Genomic DNA, 21,754 nt, shown 5'->3' with positions numbered 1-21,754 from the left:
AAAGTTACAATAGTTTTTTTATATATAGTATAGTATATATTTGTATCTGCTATGCACTGCAAGAATATGTCTATCAACACTGCTGGAAAAAGGATGATGACATTTAATTGGCATAGAGAACCTGTGTGATGAAAAAATAGAAAAATTTAATATTCCTTAAATACACTAAGCAGCGTCGCTGAAAATAATGTTATATTTAGTGTCTTTAACATATGAAGCTGATGTAACCAGTCCCCTAATGCAGTAACAGCCAGGGCTCCAAGCCCAGGTTGAAATCTGTTGCCAGTCCTATGATTTATCAAAGTTCAGATGGCCTCCTCTCTTTACTGTACGCTAGTTCCATGAAAAAATAGCTGCGATTGTTTTATCAGTTAAGTGGTTAATGTTTTTTGTATGTATTTATAATGCCAGCTTGTTTTGTCCGCACATTTGTAATTGTATAATTTAAAGAAAGTAAGCTCCATGGCAGGACGCGGGCACATACTGCACAGCCTTTCTGTATTGCTATCATAGATGATGCAATTATCCTTGTGTTTTGTGAAGGATGTACAGCCATGCATGAGCATGTTAATATCTAAAACATTGTTAGTTCAGAAATATTTGGTCTAAAAAAATTTTTGTTCAGTACTTCTAGTTCCTTGGTGTGCTTCCTTGAATGCGTTTATCAGACTGTGAACACCAGTGACCTCAAAATCATGATCACTATGAGGAACCACATGATCAGTACTCTTGATGGACTAATAGGAATGGAATATGTACATTTAGCCCAGATAGTGTGTTCATCACATCACTATTTGGTCATCTCCAGCTTTGTTTACAGCAATGCAGACTATGAAGGACATAATAAATAAAAAAAAATAGCAGAACACAAATAGCCTTGCAGATATTTGTATGGAATTGACTTGCATAATGAAACACGCATAAGTAAATAACAGATATATTTCTCTTCTATGAACACAGTGTTAGTGAAACAACAAAGTTAAGGTATGTACTCATGAGTGTTTATACACTTGTGCGTTGCCTTGCTCTACGTTTACTAGAAAGTGAAGGCTGTTTAGTGGACTTCATAATAGTAATGTATTGGTCACTATGAGTAACGTTTTGTCTATAATTGCTGCATGGATCCTTAAACAGTCATTACTTAGCTTACGCATTATTCCAATGTTACTAAAGACTACACAAAACTTTAGGGGGGTTATGGTATTCATTCAGAAGCATGATAGACTTGGGGGAAGGTCATATCTTAAGGGAAAAAATATCAAGGAAAACTGGGGGGAAAAAAAGTTAAGAAAAATTGTTATTTAAGTATTCCATAGTAAAACACCTTCAGTGTCCATAGGGTCCACAGAGATAAGAATGAAAAAAAACTGTGTTGCTACTGCGCAAGGTAGATGCTAAATGTGTATACAGAAAATATATAACATTTGTGCTCTCTGGAAAAATGGATGGAAGACTGGATAAGTAAAATTTCTATTTAATATCCAATGATACACATATATAAACAAACAAGATCCCGCTGTGCAAGCGGCAGGTTGGGCTTGCTGGGCAATAAGTCCTCCAGCAGCTCCTGTGTCAGGCACGTCTGTAAGGAAGCGTCTCCGATTTCTGGCTGAAGGATCACCAAGTGAGCTGTAACTGCTGCAGCCAATAACCAGTGGCTCTAGCTGTTTCTTTGGTGGAGAGTGATCCCAAAGTGTGAGCTGGATAAAGGGCTTTGGGCTGTGAAATTCCTGGATCTCCTGGAAGGCATTTGGTGGCTCTGGTCAACGCGTTTCGTCCTATAGGATTAGGACTTTTTCAAGACTGGAAACATATCTCTGTTGGTCTCCTTTTAAGCTTCCAGGATTGCCTTCATTGATTGTTTAATTCTATACATATGAATTACCTTCTCTTCAATTAAACAATCAACAGAAATAGGAAGAGAGATTGTGCCAATACATATAAATATATACACACAGTTTCTTTTGTCATTCAACATATTAAAGATATTATTTGTTTATTTAATTTACTTGTTTATTCATTTTCTTATCTATTTATATATATATACACACTTACAGACATTCTTAAACTGAGTGGTTACTAGTAATTATTGCTCCAAATCTCCCATTAAACCGAATATCTCCATCTTAAAAAACATTCATAACCATATAGTCAGTGACTAGCTGATATAATTATTCAGATTTTATAAAAACACACAACATCTATCTTCATTAAAAAAAAATAAGATCTGTCTAAAGGTATAGAATATTGTCTCTGGAGTGCTTTGAATAAAGTAAGAATAAAAATGAAAATAAAAATAAAAGATAAAAAAAATGATATATATGTCTGACCAGAGCCACCAAGTGCCTTCCAGGAGATCCAGGAATTTCACAGCCCAAAGCCCTTTATCCAGCTCACACTTTGGGATCACTCTCCACCAAAGAAACAGCTAGAGCCACTGGCTATTGGCTGCAGCAGTTACAGCTCACTTGCTGATCCTTCAGCCAGAAATCGGAGCCGCTTCCTTACAGATGTGCCTGACACAGGAGCTGCTGGAGGACTTATTGCCCAGCAAGCCCAACCTGCCGCTTGCACAGCGGGACCTGCCGACCAGCTGATTCTCAGCGCACACTTCACCTGCCATTCATCGAGCGGCTGGAGCCGCTGCTACACCATCTGTGTTCAGGTTAGATATTACCGGAGGACACATTGCTCAGCAAGCCCTCGCAGCCGTACACACAGCGGCCACTGCCATTTGTGTTTGCAGCAGATGTTGGAGGATTAGAAGAGTTTTTTCAAGAATGCATTTGACTTATCATCAGCGGATTTCACCGCATCCCGTGAGTTTTACCCCATACTCATTTGGCTATTTCTTAACAGTACAATCAATCTCCATGGGATTGTATGCTCATTATTAGCGTGGCCACGCTTTCAGCTAATGTTGATTACATATTGATTAAGCAACGTTTTACATTCCTTTTTATCCATTGAAGCTGGGACGCCAGCACCTTTTATTAAGAATATTTTTGTTTATTTACTTGTTTATACATTGTGATTCATACAAGTTGACACAAAATATTGATAAATCAATATACAGTGTCACTCAGAGTAACCATCAGTTATTGGCTTGTGATCTTGTTTGTTTATATATGTGTATCATTGGATATTAAATAGAAATTTTACTTATCCAGTCTTCCATCCATTTTTGCAGAGAGCACAAATGTTATATATTTTCTGTATACACTTTTAGCATCATATCTACCTTGCGCAGTAGCAACACAGTTTTTTTTCATTCTTAGGTCTACATATATTTGGTCTCAACTCGATCAAAGATTGCTACTAGCCAGCCGGTGGACGATTAATATCATCAATTTTGTATTTATCTTGGAGCGCCGGGTATTGTAGTTTGTTAACTACACGCATATATAGGGTCCACAGAGATACCATGGGTAATGTAATTGGCGAGATCCAGGCACCAAACTGTTAAAGCTTTCAGCTCCCAGGATGCCTCAGGCCCTCCTCCCTATATATCCAGCCACAGGCCTTCAGTTGTTTGTTTGGTGCGGCAGGATTCAGACGCACCTTTGTAACAGGGGACTGCTCAGGCAGTCCTAAGCTTTTATTTTATGTTTTAGTTTATTTTCTATGTTTTTGGTTTGGCAGTACTGAGCGTAAGAATTAAGACACATGTACTGCAACTCCGTCTACCTCCGCCGGTCCGCAACACCAGTACCAAAGCTGGTGATTTCGGCGGGTCTCGGCTGAGCTTGCTAGCAGCGATGCTGGGACCCGGACTGCAACCAGACGCACGGAGATATCAGGTAAGACGATTCCTCGGTTACAGGGAATAGCGCGTGACAATCCTTGCTTCCGGCGCAGGAGTTGGACCGGAAGCCGCTGCAGCCAGGGCCCGGAGCGTCCGCGTCCTCACTAGACCACCGGGGCCTTATCACCTGATGCTGGGGATCGGCAGCAGACATTCCTGCTGCCGCAAGGCCAGTGTACCTGGCCGGTAAATGCATCTTAAATAATATTCCAGCTTCCTTAGCCCACTTTCATTAGCATACAAGAACAGTTAATATCATAAATGCATACAAAAAATAGCACATATTAACACGAAACAAAGTTGTTTCATCTGCTATTACTATGTCCTAACCTCACAATTTGTATGTTTTTGTTAAGTTAGGAAGGAAAATATATATAGGAAGGAATGTCCGTGTTTTCACTAGTTGCCCAGACAGCTCTTTCCCTGCTAGTGTAGGTGCTAGTGGTCCTCGCCTCAAGGAGCATATGGAGGTGGCTTTTCCCCTGGTAAGAGTATGGTGGATGCATACTGTGAATGTGGATTAGAAGCGAGTCCATTCATTGAGTGGGGTGGATTTGAGATGTCATCTGATAAGGAAATATCTGCAGAGGAAGTAGCTGGATAAGAACCCGATGGCTGTAAAATAACAATTATATATTAGTATGTACATAGTATAGTGTCAGTTAACTGGTGTCACATCTCCTAAGAATACTTACAAAATATAGCCTAGCTGTGATTGACAACGTAAAGTATATAAACATAAGTCCATATCATACGTATGTGTCACCCGTACAAGGGGACTTAGACAAATTGGGGTTTGGTCATCAAAATGGCATGCAAAATTCAATGGTGGCAAACCTGAAGTTAAACATTTCGATCTTAAAAATGTCAGCCTTATATGTGCTTTCTCTCCCCCCCCCCCCCCATATTATTCCAACCCCCCAATACTCCAAAACTCGCTGACTTGTCGCCACTTTCAATTCCCTCCTCTGCCATCCTCCTTTCCAGTCTTCACAGCCCTTGATTTTGCTACTCATTTTTCCTCCATAATTTAACTGCAACTAGCAATGATGCAATGCTTACGATTATTGTAACCCACAGGTTCTTGAACTCGGTCCTCAGGACCCCAAACAGTGCATGTTTTCCATGTCTCCTCACAGAAACAAAAAGTATGGTGGTCGCTCATATCAGCTTAATGACATTACACAGGTGCTTGTAAAGGGCGGGGTTTACACTGAACCACAGAAAAAAAAATTCCCTCCAGCTCATTGCAGCAATATCAACAAAAAACACTTAAATCCTACATGATAACAGAGATTCAGAGGTATTAGTTACATACATTTGCAAATATATGAATAAGCGCCAGGCCATCGTCAAGGCTCCTCTATACTGGCGTCCCTAACAATAAGGGGTTCATGTACGTGTAGGATTTAAGTATTTTTTTGTTGATATTGCTGCAGGCAGTGTGCTGGAGGGAATCTTTTTTTTTTTTTTTTTTTTTTTTTTTCTGCTTCTCACAGAATCACAAGTGAAATAATTAGCTCCACCTGTGGATCTTTGAAAATGTGTCAGTGAGTAATGACTACACCTGTGCACCTGCTGGGTGACCTGCAAAACATGACCTGTGTGGGGTCCAGAGGACCAAGTTTGAGAACCACTGGTTTAGAGAGACCATGTGCATGCATGAGAATCTGATTCTATAGTAGGAAAACAGCGCGCTGCTGACGCCGGGACCGGTATTCTTACAGTGCCACCTGTCTCTTCTATCTATATTCAGAGTAGTCTCCTTCAGTCTGCATACAATTTAGCGAGACCATATGCATACATTAGTGTCTTATTTTTAAGTAGGAATGCAGCATACTGCCGACGCTGGGACAGGTATTCTCCCAGTGCCGGCTGTTACCTTTATCTATAATCACTGTGGTCTCCTTACTCTACATGGAGTCTCTTAGTTAGTAGATAATTTGATTACACCGGATAATATTTCCACATACCTTCCTGGCATAAAACACACATATATTACATTTCTACATTTGCATTACACAGACAGCACACACGCCAATGCGCATTTCACTAGGTCAACTTTCTCAAGGCTAATAGAGCCGACCCCGCCAAGTTGGACATTCAAATAGCACTCTTCAGCATATCATATGAGGACATAGTTCCCTCCAATCAGTAATGGTATTGCATTTGGGGAGGGAAGAGGCCAGTATCTCCGTTGGCTAACCGAGATTTCCTGGCCTCTTTTGAGCAACTGCGATCGCCGCCTTGAGTGACTCCATGGTCGCTCAGCCAGCAGAGGATCCCGCAGATGAACCGATGCTGTGTCCACAGACACAGCTCGGATCAGTAATGCATGCAGGAGGCAGGACACCTCCTGTTGCATTACCATAGCAGCACTTCTTCTATGTCCTATAAGTATATTCATGTGCTTGTTGACCATGGGGACTAAGGGGGGAGAAATAAAAAATTTAGGGATTTTTACTCCCTTTTCAGACCCAAAGATATGTGAAAAGAAAGTGGCCATTTTGGAACAATGCCACCAGATGTGGACAAAGGGTCTTATTCAGACCCGCTCGCAAGCGGGTCGATGTTGAGGCCCTGCGCACGTGCAGCGGCCGCACTGCGCGTGCGCAAGCCCCAGAGAGGGAGAAATTCTCTCGCTCCGGGGCTCACTACAAAAGGGGCGGCTGTCGATGGTGATCGACAGCTCGCACCGTTTTGTAGGAGGGGTGGCTTGCCAAATGGAGGCATTCCTGAAGGAACGCCTGCCATTTGGGGGCGGCCCTATTAGAGCCGAAAGCTCACTGGGGCTTGCGGCAGACGAGACCCTACCACAAGGGTCTCGTCGCAAGCCCTGATGGTCGCAATTTTCATGACCATCGCGACCATCAACCTGGCCGCTCGCTAAAGCTGTGGGTGGTCACCCACAGCTTAGCAAGCGGCCAGGAGGCCGGCTCATTATAGAGAAGTGGCCGCCCTCATTCAGAGCGAGCGACTCTGAATGAGGTCCAAAGTGCCCATCTCAACATACTGACACCAGCATAATTCTCAGGAGGTTGCAGTGGAGGTACATGCGCCAATTGTAGTATAGTTTATATACATTTCCTCTATACGCATACAAACCAAACATTTTGAGAACCCCTGCTATAACCCATGCTCAGGGCCGGATTAAGGGACACATGGGCTGAAAATGTTCAAGGGCCTGTACTGAGAAGGGGAGGAGCTGTGTGGGCGTGGCCACCCCCTTACACTATCAGCCCCAATGTCTACCTAAGTACATAAAAATAGAAAGATTGTCAAATTTTGTGACAAAACAAGAAAACCAATTGTAATACTTGATGATTTATGGTGACTGTGTGGCCAGCTAAGCAGCTGGTCATATCATGCTGCCATGATGATGGGCCTATTTTTATGTGGAGGCCTAGAGCTTGTAGCTCCATTTGTCCCTTTGTTAGATCATGAACAGGGCCAGATTAACAAAGTCTACTACTACAAAACACAATGCTACATTACAAGTCACTGTATGTGGACATGCTAAAATTTGTATATGCACATGCGTACTTAATATTTATGCAGCCTTTGGCTCTGCAGGGCATGTTGAACTACAAGTCCTAGCATGTGGGCAAATTGGAACCGTTAGTACTAAAAGACCTGGAAAAATAAAAGCTGCTTATCTTTTTTAATAAGCAAGTGGTGTCACGTGATTGAGTGTAGGAGATGAACGATTACAGGAATAAAATGCACCACACAAACTATTTTTGGTTCCCTTTGCTGCACAGTAAAAGTGATCTAGAATACTTGTCTTTTCTCTGCCGTGTAGGCTAAATCCAAAGCACTTTAATATGAATTTTATTTTGCCTTTATCTGTACTAACATGTTTTCATTCTACCTTTCCAGCCTCACATAGTGATGGACATTTATGAGAACTGGTAAAATGGTTATTTGGCACAAAATGTGTAGCAGCCTGTTAATTTTGACATATCATGTTCCTGCTCTGTCCATTTCACCTGAAAGGGAACCACAGGGGGTTATTTTTGAAGGTGGAGAGCAATACTGCACAGACTCCATATTGCTCCTCAGGGAGGTTTCATTCCCTGCACCAAGATGGCCACTGACCATAGTACCATGCATGCGTAGCGTCATCTTGTTTTCCTGTCAGTGGAAGACACCTGTCTTCCACTTAGCTCTGTGAAACTGCCACTATACAGCATCTACAAAGGTGTTTCAACTACCCTGCACCGCTACCTGCTTACACTCACCAGTTTGTGAGCTGTATGTCACCCCGATCCACTCAAGCTGTGCTCCATCAACCATTGTGTATAACTGTGAGTATGGCTGTACTTCACTACCAATAAACCACTCCGCTGGTTAAGCAACTGGGCTGTTTGTTGTCTCAGTGCATCCACTGTTGTTCACATGTAACTGCCACACCTTCAACCTGTACACAAGTTATGTTATATGGATATATTATTTTATAAAAAGATGAACAGCGCTGTGTAACACCTGAAGCCTAAATCAATAATAAGTAAAAATTAGTAAAACACAAATGTGTAGCGACTATGCCAGAAATAAGAATAAAAAATATGACTTGTGTGCAATAAATATACAAATTGAATAATATAAAACAGACATCATTGGCCAATGTAACAAATATACATACAAATAAAATGTCTAAAAACACAACATCAAAAAAGCCAATAAACACTGTGACAAAATAATAATTGATATAAACAGTGCATCCGGAAAGTATTCACAACGCTTCACTTTTTCCACATTTTGTTATGTTACAGCCCTATTCCAAAATGGAATAAATTAATTTTTGTCCTCAAAATTCTACACACAATACCCCATAATGACAAAGTGTAAAAAGGTTTTTTGAGATTTTTGCCAATTTAATAAAAAAAAAAAAAAAAAAAACACTAAGAAATCACATGTACATTAGTATTCACGGCCTTTACCATGAAGTTCAAAATTGAGCTTAGGTGCATCCTGTTTCCACTGATCATCCTTGAGATGTTCCTACAGCTTAATTGGAGTCCACCTGTGGTAAATTCAGTTGATTGGACATAATTTTGAAAGGCACGCATACGACTGTCTATATAAGGTCCCACACTTGACAGGGCATGTCAGAGCACAAACCAAGCATGAAGGTCAAGGAATTGTCTGTAGACCTCCGAGACAGGATTGTCTCGAGGCACAAATCTGGGGAAGGGTACAGAAAAATATCTGCTGCTTTGTAGGTCCCAATGAGCACAGTGGCTTCCATCATCCGTAAATGGAAGAAGTTCGGAACCACCAGGACTCTTCCCAGAGTTGGCCGGCCGTCCAAACTGAGCGATTGGGGGAGAAGGGCCTAGTCAGGGAGGTGCCCAGGAACCCAATGGTCACTCTGTCAGAGCTACAGCATTCCTTTGTGGAGAGAGGTGAACCTTCCAGAAGGACAACCATCTCTGTAGCAATCCACCAATCAGGCCTGTATATGAGAGTGGCCAGAAGGAAGCCATTCCTTAGTAAAAAGCACATGGCAGCCCGCCTAGAGTTTGCCAAAATGCACCTGAAGGACTCTCAGACCATGAGAAACAAACAAAAAAAAAACTACTCTTTGGTTTGATTGCCAGGCGTTATGTTTGGAGGAAACTAGGCACCGCTCATCACCAGGTCAATACCATCCCTACAGTGAAGCATGGTGGTGGCAGCATCATGCTGTGGCGATGTTTTTCAGCGGCAGGAACTGGAAGACTAGTCAGGATAGAGAGAAAGATGAATGCAGCAATGTACAGAGACATCCTGGATGAAAACATGCTCCAGAGTGCTTTTGACCTCAGACTGGGGCGACGGTTCATCTTTCAGCAGGAAAACGACCCTAAGCACTGTCAAAGCCGGATAATCAGCTGAGACAGAATCTGTTTACAATCGGAATCTGCGTGACGCCATCTCACGAATGGCGACAAGACTCCATCTTAGAAATAGATCACACAACGCCATTTTGTCAAAACCACAGAGTAACAATCTTCCCCAAACACATACCGACAGTGTTTAACATACATAAAAAATTACTTATTAGCATTAGAACACTTTTTAGTAATCCTTCCAGAAATCATGCCCTGATGTACACAAAGCCCATTCTGAGGACAACCTTGATACCATAACAAACACAGTATACTAGGAAAACAACTAACAATACACCAGAATACTGTGAGAATTTTACATATAGAGTGTATGAGCTGTGGCAATTGTAATATAACCCAGACATTGATCTACACAATTGAATTTGAATCCTAAACAGGTTTTAGTCTCACTATCAGACAGAATGGCCCCAGCTTCACAGCTGGGGTCTCCACTCTGTCTGGGAGTAAAACTCGCTGCTCATAACACATTGCATTATAGTTTTAAAAGAAATGGTGAAAGGACATATATTTATATAAAAAAAAACCACCACGGACTTATATATGAGCAGTAGCAAAATAGCTAATTATTAACACGTTCAGCTTTTTAGCGGTCCTTCCCAAAATCATACTGATCTAGTCTCACACACACAAGGATGCCTTTCCAGCTTAGTACTGCTCGCTAAGTACCCCACAGATCCCCAGACGCACAACGCTATTTAGTGCTGTTTCTCCCCGCATACATACACTTAAAGCAATGGTTCCGTGGTGCAAAAGGATTATTATTATTACTCGATTAGGCTGTGAAATATGTTTTATGATAACTATGCTTTAGTACATGATAAGTGGACCATGTTTGGCACCGATCTAAACTACTTTGTCTCCACAGATCTCCGGTCATATCGGCGGGGACATCGTAACATGTGTCTGCGAATTATGAACTGTTAGAGTTAGGCATTAAAAATGTATTCTACAATGTAACCAGACTAGATTACTATGCAGCGGGAAAGTGGACACAATGGGCTTTCGGAGGCCGGATTGTGATCTTTTGCACTGACCTATGAATTGTACCGTTACAGAAGAAGCAAGAGGAAGAACCAATGAGAACATGCCAACGTGTTTTATTGTATTGCTTATCTCTGTAAGAGTATATGGGGGAGATGTATCATCGGCGACATCGCCGATGCGGTACATCCCCCCCGACTTCGTGTACATACCGCGGTTTATGCACCTTTGAGGACAAAAATGAATTTATTCCATCTTGGAATATGACTGTGATTTCAGATGCTGAATGTTTGGGCAGAGATGGTTATAATCCCATGCATGTGAGCATGGAGCCTACGATCTGTTTAAAGTTCCGCAAGCAAAAGTATAGTGACTTTCAAGAAATGTCTTATCCGGATGGATGATCTAACGAATTTAAACACACCCCTCTGAGGAAATCCCGATTGGGAAGAAATGTGGCAGGGATCCAAACTAGGGGAGATGTATCATCGGCGACATCGCCGATGCGGTACATCCCCCCCGACTTTGCGTACATACCGAGGTTAATTACTGCAGTATGTACCAAGAATATCGCAAAGAACAGCTCTCTCGATGAGAACTGTCCTTTGCGATGCTGCCGGGCAGAGGGACTTCCGGGTTTAACACCCACAAGTCCTTCTGCGCATGCGCAGAAGGCCGCGGGGGCTCATGGGAGGGATCCGTTCGGATCCCTCCCAGCCCCGAGTGTCGTGCTAAGAAGCCCATAGGCTTCTTTTGGGTAACGCCACCTGAAGGTGGCGTTACCTAGCAACGCGAAGCAGCAGAATGCAGCGCATTATGCTGCTTAATACATACGGGGAATGCAGTAAAACCCCCGAAATCTGAATTTTCGGGGGTTTTACCGCATTTTCGCTGATGATACATCTCCCCCTAGTATCTTTTCTGATCACCACTGCAAGTCCTGGTCCTGCGACACATACCTCTACAAAGGCACATGCAGTGGACGGGATAAAATCTGCCGTTTAAGTAACTGCACGAAGGAAAGCTAAACAGAGCCTGTCTTACGGAGACACCTTTATCTGCCAGTACGCTGCTGCAAGACACTGTAGTATAGCAGACGCCATCTGACAGTCGGTCCTTTGCGTCATCTGCCGCAGCATTGTGTGGGAAGTGCTTTTTGCTTGGCATACAGAACACCTGCAACCTGCCAGTCCATTGCCGCAAATCAGCACAGGCGGCAGCACAGAAGACACCATCCGGTGGCTGATCAATACCGCGTCTCCAACTGCACGGGAAAGTGTGTGTTCTTTTGACGGACAGAGCTTGCAGACTGTTACGCCGTTGTGTCTATTACGAGGTATGAACCGCAGATTTGTTATGAGACAGATGGAGCATGAGGTGTGTTGGTGAGTGAGGATATACTGCACTCATTGCGAGACATTCATTCCACAAAACTTGCACTGAAACTGATAGTTTTCCACTATCTTAAATTCCCTTAATTCTATTTCTGGGCAGTTGTTACCAGTGTTCAGCAGGATTCAGTCTGGGAATTACTGTTTTAAATTCGTTATATAATCTATCCGGATAAGACATTTCTTGAAAGTCACTATACTTTTGCTTGCAGAACTCTAAACAGATCGTAGGCTCCATGCTCACATGCATGGGATTATAACCATCTCTGCCCATACATTCAGCATCTGAAATCATAGCTGCTATAAAAGGTTATTGTGGTGATCTAGACATATATATCAATTATTATTTTGTCACCGTGTTTATTGGCTTTTTTGATGTTGTGTTTTTAGACATATTTTATGTGTGTATTTATATTTGTTACATTGGCCAATAATGTCTGTTCTATATTATTAAATTTGTATATTTATTACATACAAGTCATATATTTTATATATTTTTTCATTCTTATTTCTGGCACAGTCGCTACACATTTGTGTTTTACAAATTTTTACTACTTATTGATTTAGGCTTCAGGTGTTACACAGCGCTGTTGTTCATCTTCTTTTTGTGTTTTCTTTTGGTTTGCAACCATAAACAGCTGCGTGGAAACACTTATTAATTAAATCCAGATTTTCCAGTGTTCCATTTTCCAGCGCCGTTGGCTATAGATTCCTGTTTTATAATATTTTATAAACACTGAAAAGTGATGTACTGACCTGCAGAGGAAGGGGGTATGATGCATAGGAAGGGAGTGAAGATGTTGGAGAACAGAACCCAGTGTAGGTCAGGATTTGCTGTGCTGGGTTGTAAAGGATCTGCGGGGGAGGCAAGTTACAGTTGAGTTGTGAAATCGGTGCCTGAAAAACAAAATGTTTAAGTTGGTTGAATTTAATGGCTTTAAAGGGGCGGAAATCTGCAAAAAGCTTTGATTAGCATTGGAGTGCTGAATTATTTATAGTTAAATGTCATGGCTAACTTCTGCTATGAAGTAGCCCACAATAACAAGTATTCTGAAGGGCACATATGAAGGCAATTATCAGGTACAAGCAGCAGCTCCTACCTCTTGGATGAAGGGGCTGCCACTGCCAAAAGAGACAGTCACGGGCTGTAACTGGCTCACTGAGGTAGCAAAATTTACTGATGGGGCTGAAAATCCACCACTGGAAACTAATTGCAACAGGGCCTAAAATTTCAGGTGGAAGCTACTTTAGTTTGGCCTAATTGACACTTTCTGTGAATTCATAACCAATGAACTAGCATTAAACATGTATCAGTTGAATCTCTTTAAGTCCCCGGTTTAGGGGTCTGTCTGTTACGGGCTAATCTCTTGAACCCCTGGACAGATCTTGATGGGGTTTTCACATTTCTATACAGCAGTGGTCGGGGAAGGCTACGTGTATGAATTATTCATCTGTGACAATAAGAAGCGAGCAGTGACGATCTTAGTGAAGCAAGTCACAGAAAAAAATCTTGCACTTAGCTGCTGTATAGGAGCTGACCAGGGCGCTAAAACAGCAAGAGCAACTTGGAATGAAGCAAGTCACAGAAAAAAAACTTGTTCTGTTTGAGTGACTGCTGCAGTCGGATTCCGATGTCCATCCCTGCGATGAACCTGCAGGCGGACTCCGGCCACCACTCCTCCACCGTACTCCCTCTCCAACGTTATGCTCCCGCTCAGCCACGCGCCCTTGGTGAACAGGAGGTACCTCCCATGGAAGTCAGCACTGCTCTTGGAGAGGGGCACCATGACAAAGAAGCTCAACAGGAAGCCCAAGATATACAGGGTACATAGTGCAAAGAGGACATTGCTCATCGCCATGTTGGGCAGCTGGGGAGGGGTGGGCATGGAGACTGGAAACATGCTGCTGATATTGATTACAGTAGCTGCAATACAATTCTCTCATCCATGATCCTCCTGCCCTACCAAGCACATGCCAGTGGCCGGGCCCCTGCCAGCTGCAAGGAAGCAGCTGTGGGGGTTGTGGTGATACCGGTGAGATGCAGGGGGCAGGAGTGAGAAGCAGGGGTATGTGGTGGTATGCCATAGCTTGTTATGAGATGCAGGGAGTTTGAGTGAAAAGAAATTGCTCCTGCGTGCGAATCTGGGGTGGGTCCCTAGTAACCAATAAAAAGCATGTTAAAACCAGTTTATTATGTTAGACACAAATATGCCTGTTAATGTAAAATTATTATATTAATAATATACACTCTCAATGGCTAGTAAATTTATATAACCCATCCTTGGAAAAATATAGGGCCAAATGTAATAGGGTGAGAGCTTAGAAAATGTGAGAGTTTTCTCACACTTTTTAAACACTGTCAATGTAATTAAGTCTGAGAACAAAGCAAAAGAGCAAACTCACATGTTTTTCAGACTCAAGAAACTCACGATTTAAAATCTCATCCAGAGGTTTTCCCATTTTGAAGATAAAGCTCGAACCATGTGAGCGTTTACTGCTAAACTCTCACATTCTAAACTCTCACCCTATTACATTTGGCCCTAAGTCTTATATTCATTATGCTTTGATATAAGAGTACACAATATAGGAATATATTTTACAGCTGATCTCTTCATTTTCTTTTTGTAGTCCCCAGGCTATTAGTGATATTATTTTTCTTCATTGATAAGCAGCCACAGCTATGCTGGAGCCTAATAATACATCTTATGTATAGGATATGCCATTTGGCTTCAGCGTCACTTAATTCTATAACTAATAACTCAGGTAAGTGTCATTTGCCTTTTATATATGTACAGTATGTAGATCATTTTATGTAGGTAGCATAGTCCCGTGAGAACTTTGTGAACTACAGTGTCCACCATGATGTTATAACAGAAAATACTTGGAAATTATTTTTTTATGTTTAAATAGTTCTTAACTAATAAAAAAGTTAACATTTTACAGGGGCAAAGCTTTAACCCCTGCGATTGTCTCCGGATATTGACTGTCCCATGTATATAGCAACATAATACTGACCAATCAGGGCAGACCCTGTTTATACTGATAAACTGTTTTCCCAGGATTTTCTAGCATTAATACTGAGATTTGCAACTGCCATTGAGCTGCTGGCTTGTTTACTATGTGCCGATCCAGAAGTCCGTGTTGTTGGTGAGGCTGAAGATGTCGTAGCTTTATATGCTGATGACATGCTTTTGTTTTTAGAAGACTCAAGGAGCTCTTTAGAGTCAATGTTACAAACTGTTAATGCATTTGGTGCTTTTTCAGGTACACTTATTAACTGGGATAAGTCTCATATCTTTTCCATTTCAGGCCTTATTCCCGATGAAGAGCTGGCAAATTTCCCCTTGCAGTGGACATTGAGACTTCAATATTTGGGTGTTTGGATCACGCCCCAGGCCTCAGATTATTTGTTGCAAAATATTGATCCTATTACGGCCAGTCTTAAAGCGAAGGCTCATGTTTGGAAAAAGTTACCATTGTCAGTCTTGGGGCGTATCAATTTGTTTAAGTTGTCTATTCAACTCACATATTTTAATATTTTGCAGCATTCACCAGTTTATATTCATATTTTATATTACTGTTTACAGTAATTGATAGTATTCTGGCATTTTTTATATGGGGGAATGGATAGGCTAGAGAGTCTATAAAAACTTTGTGTAAAGCTTCTGGTGGGCTTGGCCTCTCGAATTTTCAGTTCGACTACATGGTCGCTTAATTAGTCCATTTGTTTGAGTGATTAACTGGCACTGCTGGGTCAACATTGTTGGGATTCTTGGCCGAACGAGTTGGGTCTTCTCCATTATTATTTTTACCATCTGGTATAACTACTGTGGCAGTATCACGAGAGATGGCGCTGGTGAGCAGCAGATTCTGTGTGGGGCAGGAGAGATCCGTTCACACAGAGGAGAAAAGGTTTGTGGGAAGATGTGTAATTGCTGCCTTGTGGAGAGAGCTCAGGTGTGGGCTGATGAGAAGGCAGACCAGTCAGGCTGCCATTGGAGACAGCCTAAGTGGGACTGTAGCAGCCAGAGAGCCCAGTGAAGCCAAGCCATTGTAGGCCAAGGGGCCTGAGTCCGAATCTGCGCGAGGCAGGGGGGACCACAAACCTCTCAGACTGTGTGACATTAAAGCAGCTGGGCTGCAGGCTGGGGAGGCCAGAGCCTATACCTGGAGGAGACAGGGAAGGCCACCAAGAAAGACTGTGTATGTTATTCTGCTGGAAGCAGAATGTGAGGCTGTAAGCAGGCCAGCAGCCTGAACGTGAGCAGGCCGAAGCCTGTAAGAATACCTGTCAGAGACAGGACTGGGACTTTGACGCTGAGAGACTCTGTTTGCAGGTTAGCTGCACCATGATAGTCACGGGCCAAGAAGTGAGTGAGATGCTCTAAATAGGGGCTAGGTTGTTTATTATTTTCTCTTTCCTGATTTCCATGCTGAAAAGTTAAGCACTATTCCATTTATTTAATTGAAAGCTGTGTGTGTGGACCCTCATTAAAGCACCGAAACCCTGCACCAAACCACCCTCTACCGAGCTAATTACCCCAAGTTATCACACTACTAATGGTTTGCCTCCTTTACTTTGTCAAATTTTGTTGATCCGCCAATATGTTCATACTCTTTTTGATTGGTTGGATTTAGATGTAGACTATGCCTTGTGGTTTAATAATTCATATCCTGAATTGCTTAAGTTGTCATCGGATAATATATGGCTTGTAAAAGGTGTTACAACTATAGGTCAATTATATAGTGAAGGGAATTGTAAGTCTTTTCAGAAATTGCAGAGTGAGTTTAGAATCCCTAATACAGTTTTCTTTAGATACTTGCAATTCTGACACGCCATACAAGTACAGTTTACAGGTACTACTATTAAATTATCACCCTCCTCTGTTAAATCTCTGGTGGCTAATTTGGTTTCTAAAGGTAAGGTATCCTCGGTTTATGGTACTCTGAATGCCATACTTCTCCCAGAGCAACTTAATCCCCTTAAATTGAAGTTGGGAGGCTGACCTGGGTTTGATCTCGAATGAGCACCGTGCACAAATTTTAGGCTTGGTTAAATTTTCAACTTTTTTTGTTCGATATCAGCAAGTACACTTTTATGTGTTTCATAGTGTATCATACACCTGCATCTTTGCAGTGGGGCGGGCTTAGAGAGCGTTCATTCTGCCCTAGGCAGGAAGGAGAATGCTGGATTTTGGCATTTGCTGTGGGGTTGCCCGTTAGTTTATTCTTTTTGGGAAAAACTGGAAGAATATATTACTTACAGCTGCCTCTTAATTCTAGAACTTGTTTGTTTGGCCTTGATTCAGAAAAAACGCACTCACCTATGATGTATCGGTATATTATGTGTCTCTACGTTAGCTAAAGTGGTAATAGCTCGGACTTGGTTCTTGACCGATTATCCTGATTGGATTAAATGGAAAGTCTTAGTGAACGAGTTGATAAAACATGAAAGACATATGTTTAGGTCTCATTCCATGTCTAACTTTCATAACAAATGGTATAGGTGTCTATATTCGAGACTGGGCAGAACGACTGGAACTGACACAGTCACGTAACGTATTTAGGATACATGTGAGGTAGGTTGAGGCGGGCCTGTGCCGTTAAATTTAAATTAACTTTATTTTTTTACTGCTGATAAAATTCATTTTGGTGTATTGTTTGAATTGTCTGTTTAATATATGGGTTAAAAATATTTAATTATACAGAGCATCAGGACACATTGGATATACAGAACACTAAGGATCCTTTGGTACACAGAGCACTGGGATTTATTTATTATATAGAATATTGTGATTCATTTTTTTTATGTAGAGCACTGACACTTTGACAATTTTTTTTTTCTCAGTCATGAAGGGCGTGTGGTTATTTTATTATAGAGAATATTGAGATTTGTGTATCATATAGAGCACTGACATCTATATTATATAGTATATTGAGATCTCTTTGCTATATAGAGTATTGAGAACATTTTGTCACATAGGTAAGACACTAAGATGTGCTGACACACAGTATATTGTGACTTATTAGCTACACAGAGCACTTGAGACGTTAATGGCACTCAGAACATTGATTCATTCGGATCACGTGGAGTATTGGGACTCACTTATTATATTATTTTTATTGTATATTATATGTGGCATTAATACATTTGGCAGTAGGCCTGTAATGAAGGAATTCGGGGGTAGCAAGTAGGAAGAATAGCTGTAAGTACTGATTGCTGAATAGGTACAGTCAGGTGCATAAATATTGGGACATTGACAGAATTTTCATAGTTTGGCCTCTATTCACCACTACAATGGCTTTGAAATGAAACAAATAAGATGTGCTTTAACTGCAGACTTTCAGATTTCATTTGAGGGTAATTACATCCAAATCAGGTGAACGGTGTAGGAATTACAACGGTTTCTGTATGTGCCTCACACTTTTTAAGGGGCCAAAAGTAATGGGACTATCAGCTCAAAAGCTATTTCATGGACAGGTGTGGGCTATTCCCTTGTTATTTCATTATCAATTAAGCAGTTAAAAGGTCTGGAGTTGATTCTAGGTGTGACTATTGCATTTGGAATCAGTTGCTGTCGACTCTCAATATGAGATCCAAAGAGCTGTCACTATCAGTGAAGCAAGCCATCATTAGGCTGAAAAATCAAAACAAACCCATCAGAGAGATAGCAAAAACATTAGGTGTGGCCAAATCAACTGTTTGGAGCATTCTAAAAAAGAAAGAACGCACCGGAGAGCTCAGCAACACCAAAAGACCCGGAAGACCACGGAAAACACCTGTGGTGGATGACAGAAGAATTATTTCCCTGGTGAAGAAAAACCCCTTCACAACAGTTGGCCAAATCAAGAACACTCTCCAGGAGGTAGGTGTATATGTGTCAAAGTCAACAATCAAGAGAAGACTTCACAAGAGTGAATATAGAGGGTTCACCACAAGATGTAAACCATTGGTGAGCCGCAAAAACAGGAAGACCAGATTAGAGTTTGCCAAACTACATCTAAAAAAGCCATTACAGTTCTGGAACAACATCCTATGGACAGATGAGACAAAGATCAACTTGTACTAGAGTGATGGGAAGAGAAGAGTATGGAGAAGGAAAGGAACTGCTCATGATCCAAAACATACCACCTCATCAGTGAAGCATGGTGGTGGTAGTGTCATGGCGTGGGCATGTATGGCTGCCAATGGAACTGGTTCCCTTGTATTTATTGATGATGTGACTGCTGACAAAAGCAGCAGAATGAATTCTGAAGTGTTTTGGGCAATATTATATGCTCATATTCAGTCAAATGCTTCAGAACTCATTGGACGGCGCTTCACAGTGCAGATGGACAATGACCCGAAGCATACTGCAAAAGCAACCAAAGAGTTTTTTATGGCTAAAAAGTGGAATGTTATGCAATGGCCAAGTCAATCCCCTGACCTGAATCCGATCGAGCATGCCTTTCACTTGATGAAGACAAAACTGAAGGGAAAATGCCCCAAGAACAAGCAGGAACTGAAGACATTTGCAGTAGAGGCCTGGCAGAACATCACCAGGGATGAAACCCAGCGTCTGGTGATGTCTATGCGTTCCAGACTTCAGGCTGTAATTGCCTGCAAATGATTTGCAACAAAGTATTAAAAAGTGAAAGTTAGATTTAGGATTGTTTAGTTTGTCCCATTACTTTTGGCCCCTTAAAAAGTGGGAGCCACATATAGAAACCGTTGTAATTCCTACACCGTTCACCTGATTTGGATGTAATTACCCTCAAATTAAATCCAAAAGTCCGCAGTTAAAGTACATCTTGTTTGTTTCATTTCAAAGCCATTGTGGTGGTGAATAGAGGCCAAAATATGAAAATTCTGTCAATGTCCCAATATTTATGCACCTGACTGTATTTTAAGTTAATGGTTATTAGTCTTTTGTTCTGTAATGTATTGTTATATGGACAAATTGCACTTATATCTTTTTTTCTTTTGTGTTTTTTTTTTTTGTGGTCCGTAAAATGTTTATTTGATGACTTTAGTGATATTTAAAGTATTTAAAAGAGAACGGATGAGAATAAAAAAAAATTCAATTAAGAATACATGATTAAAAAAAGAAAAATACTGAGCTTTAACTAACCAATTTTAGACTGACCCCTGGTTTACAGCTCATTATTTTCGTGAAAATACTCCCTTTACAATTCCCATATAGCTATGAAAGCCTGTATTATAAGAAAATGTACTGCCTACTTTGCAATATAAGGATATTAGATTACCTTTGCAGTTCTGTGAATTGAAATACCTACTATGTCCTTAAAGGCTCCAAGAACAGCAGCGGTGACAATGCCAAGAAACAGCCCCACGATATTAAGGGCGGTGCATGTCCACAGCAACCGGTATAAATGAAGCACGTCCTGGCAGCTGCTTACACCTACAAATTCATAATAACTGGTAGCATGATCTGAGCTGCGAAAATAAAGCAAAAAGGCCATGGACATTAACATATTATTTATATTTGTCTAATGTAAAGGAACAAATGTTCCAAAAATATTCATGTTCTAGAAATTGACTGAAGTAGGCTACACACTGTGCAACAATCGTGCTCAGTATGTTTCGTTAGTAATCACAATGTCGATGGTCATTATTTAGACACCATAATGTGAACACACACATGTCAACATGTTCAGAATGTTGACAACCACAATGTTGACTTTCAAAATGCCGACTGGTGCATAATGTCACCACCCAATTTTAAACCTAATCCCAACCCTAACATTTCTATTGTTGAAATTTAAATGTCGACATTCAACATTACGGTGTCGACCTTTTGACTGTTGACAACATGACTACATCCTGATCAGCCAATTCTCAGTGGTCGGTCCCATTATCTCAGTATTTGTAATGCTAGATACACATCGCAATGAACCAATGCAGCACCCAGGGGCAATTTTTGTGTTTAAAGTAGTTGGATCCAATGTTTGGACTGGACCTGCTACACAACATGTCTAGATTCCATTGTTGGGATGTGTACCTACCTTGGATTTTATGATGGTGTTAGAAAGTCTCCTGTCAGAGCCCACCAACCAGTGCAAGTTCCATTGTTTGCCTGCTCTTTCCCATGATCATCTTTATCTCTTCCCATAAACAGCGAAAAGTATAACAACGAGCAGACAAAGAGGATGCATACTGCACACACAAATATGTAGATAAGTTTAAACTTACTGTATGTCTACTATGTATATTAGCCTGTGCTGGGCACAGTGAAATAAATAATATTTTAAGGTTAAAGTCTCTTTAATATTTGTATATTAAGAAAAAAAAATAACGATCAATAAATGTTTAATGACCCATTTTGCAGTGGGAATAATAGGCTAAAAAAAATTGTGATTGCACATTAAAGCAAAAAGATTAACAAAAGTTTTGATTTCATACTTTTCACAGTCGTAAAGGTCACAGCAATAACACGTGTGAGTCTTAACCCTCAGCTGACACTGACTGATTGCAGTAGAGCACGTTACCTGCAGAGCACAGAAATATAAAATTATTTATTACAATATTTTAAATAAACAATCATGGCAATGCATGGTTTTATTTCATGCTATAATTTATCACCAACTTTTAATTGTAATGACAGCTGGCAGAAATCCCTTCAAGAGACACTTGGTACCTCCTAAGAGCAATGTTTCCCATAATCGGACCTAATTCCCCATTTTGC

General features: G+C 41.1%; 1 protein-coding gene across 1 annotated transcript in view; it reads right to left on the bottom strand.

Moving 5' to 3' along the window:
• Window positions 1-3,286: 3,286 nt before the first annotated feature.
• TMEM255B (transmembrane protein 255B) overlaps window positions 3,287-21,754 on the bottom strand; it is a 101,971-nt gene continuing 83,503 nt past the window's right edge. The window contains exons 6-9 of the mRNA XM_088454055.1: window positions 21,472-21,557; window positions 20,346-20,505; window positions 12,825-12,965; window positions 3,287-4,420 (exon numbers count right to left, since the gene is read on the bottom strand). Coding sequence (XP_088310181.1) covers window positions 4,259-4,420; window positions 12,825-12,965; window positions 20,346-20,505; window positions 21,472-21,557 — 549 coding nt within the window. The 3' untranslated portion in view covers window positions 3,287-4,258. The remainder of the gene's footprint in view (window positions 4,421-12,824; window positions 12,966-20,345; window positions 20,506-21,471; window positions 21,558-21,754) is intronic.

Source organism: Taudactylus pleione, unplaced genomic scaffold, assembly GCF_031769625.1.
Source record: "Taudactylus pleione unplaced genomic scaffold, aTauple2 ptg000609l, whole genome shotgun sequence".
In the NCBI taxonomy this organism is placed as follows: Eukaryota; Metazoa; Chordata; class Amphibia; order Anura; family Myobatrachidae; genus Taudactylus; species Taudactylus pleione.
The sequence above is the reverse complement of the archived record's forward strand: the minus strand, read 5'-3'. Positions and strand labels throughout refer to the sequence as shown.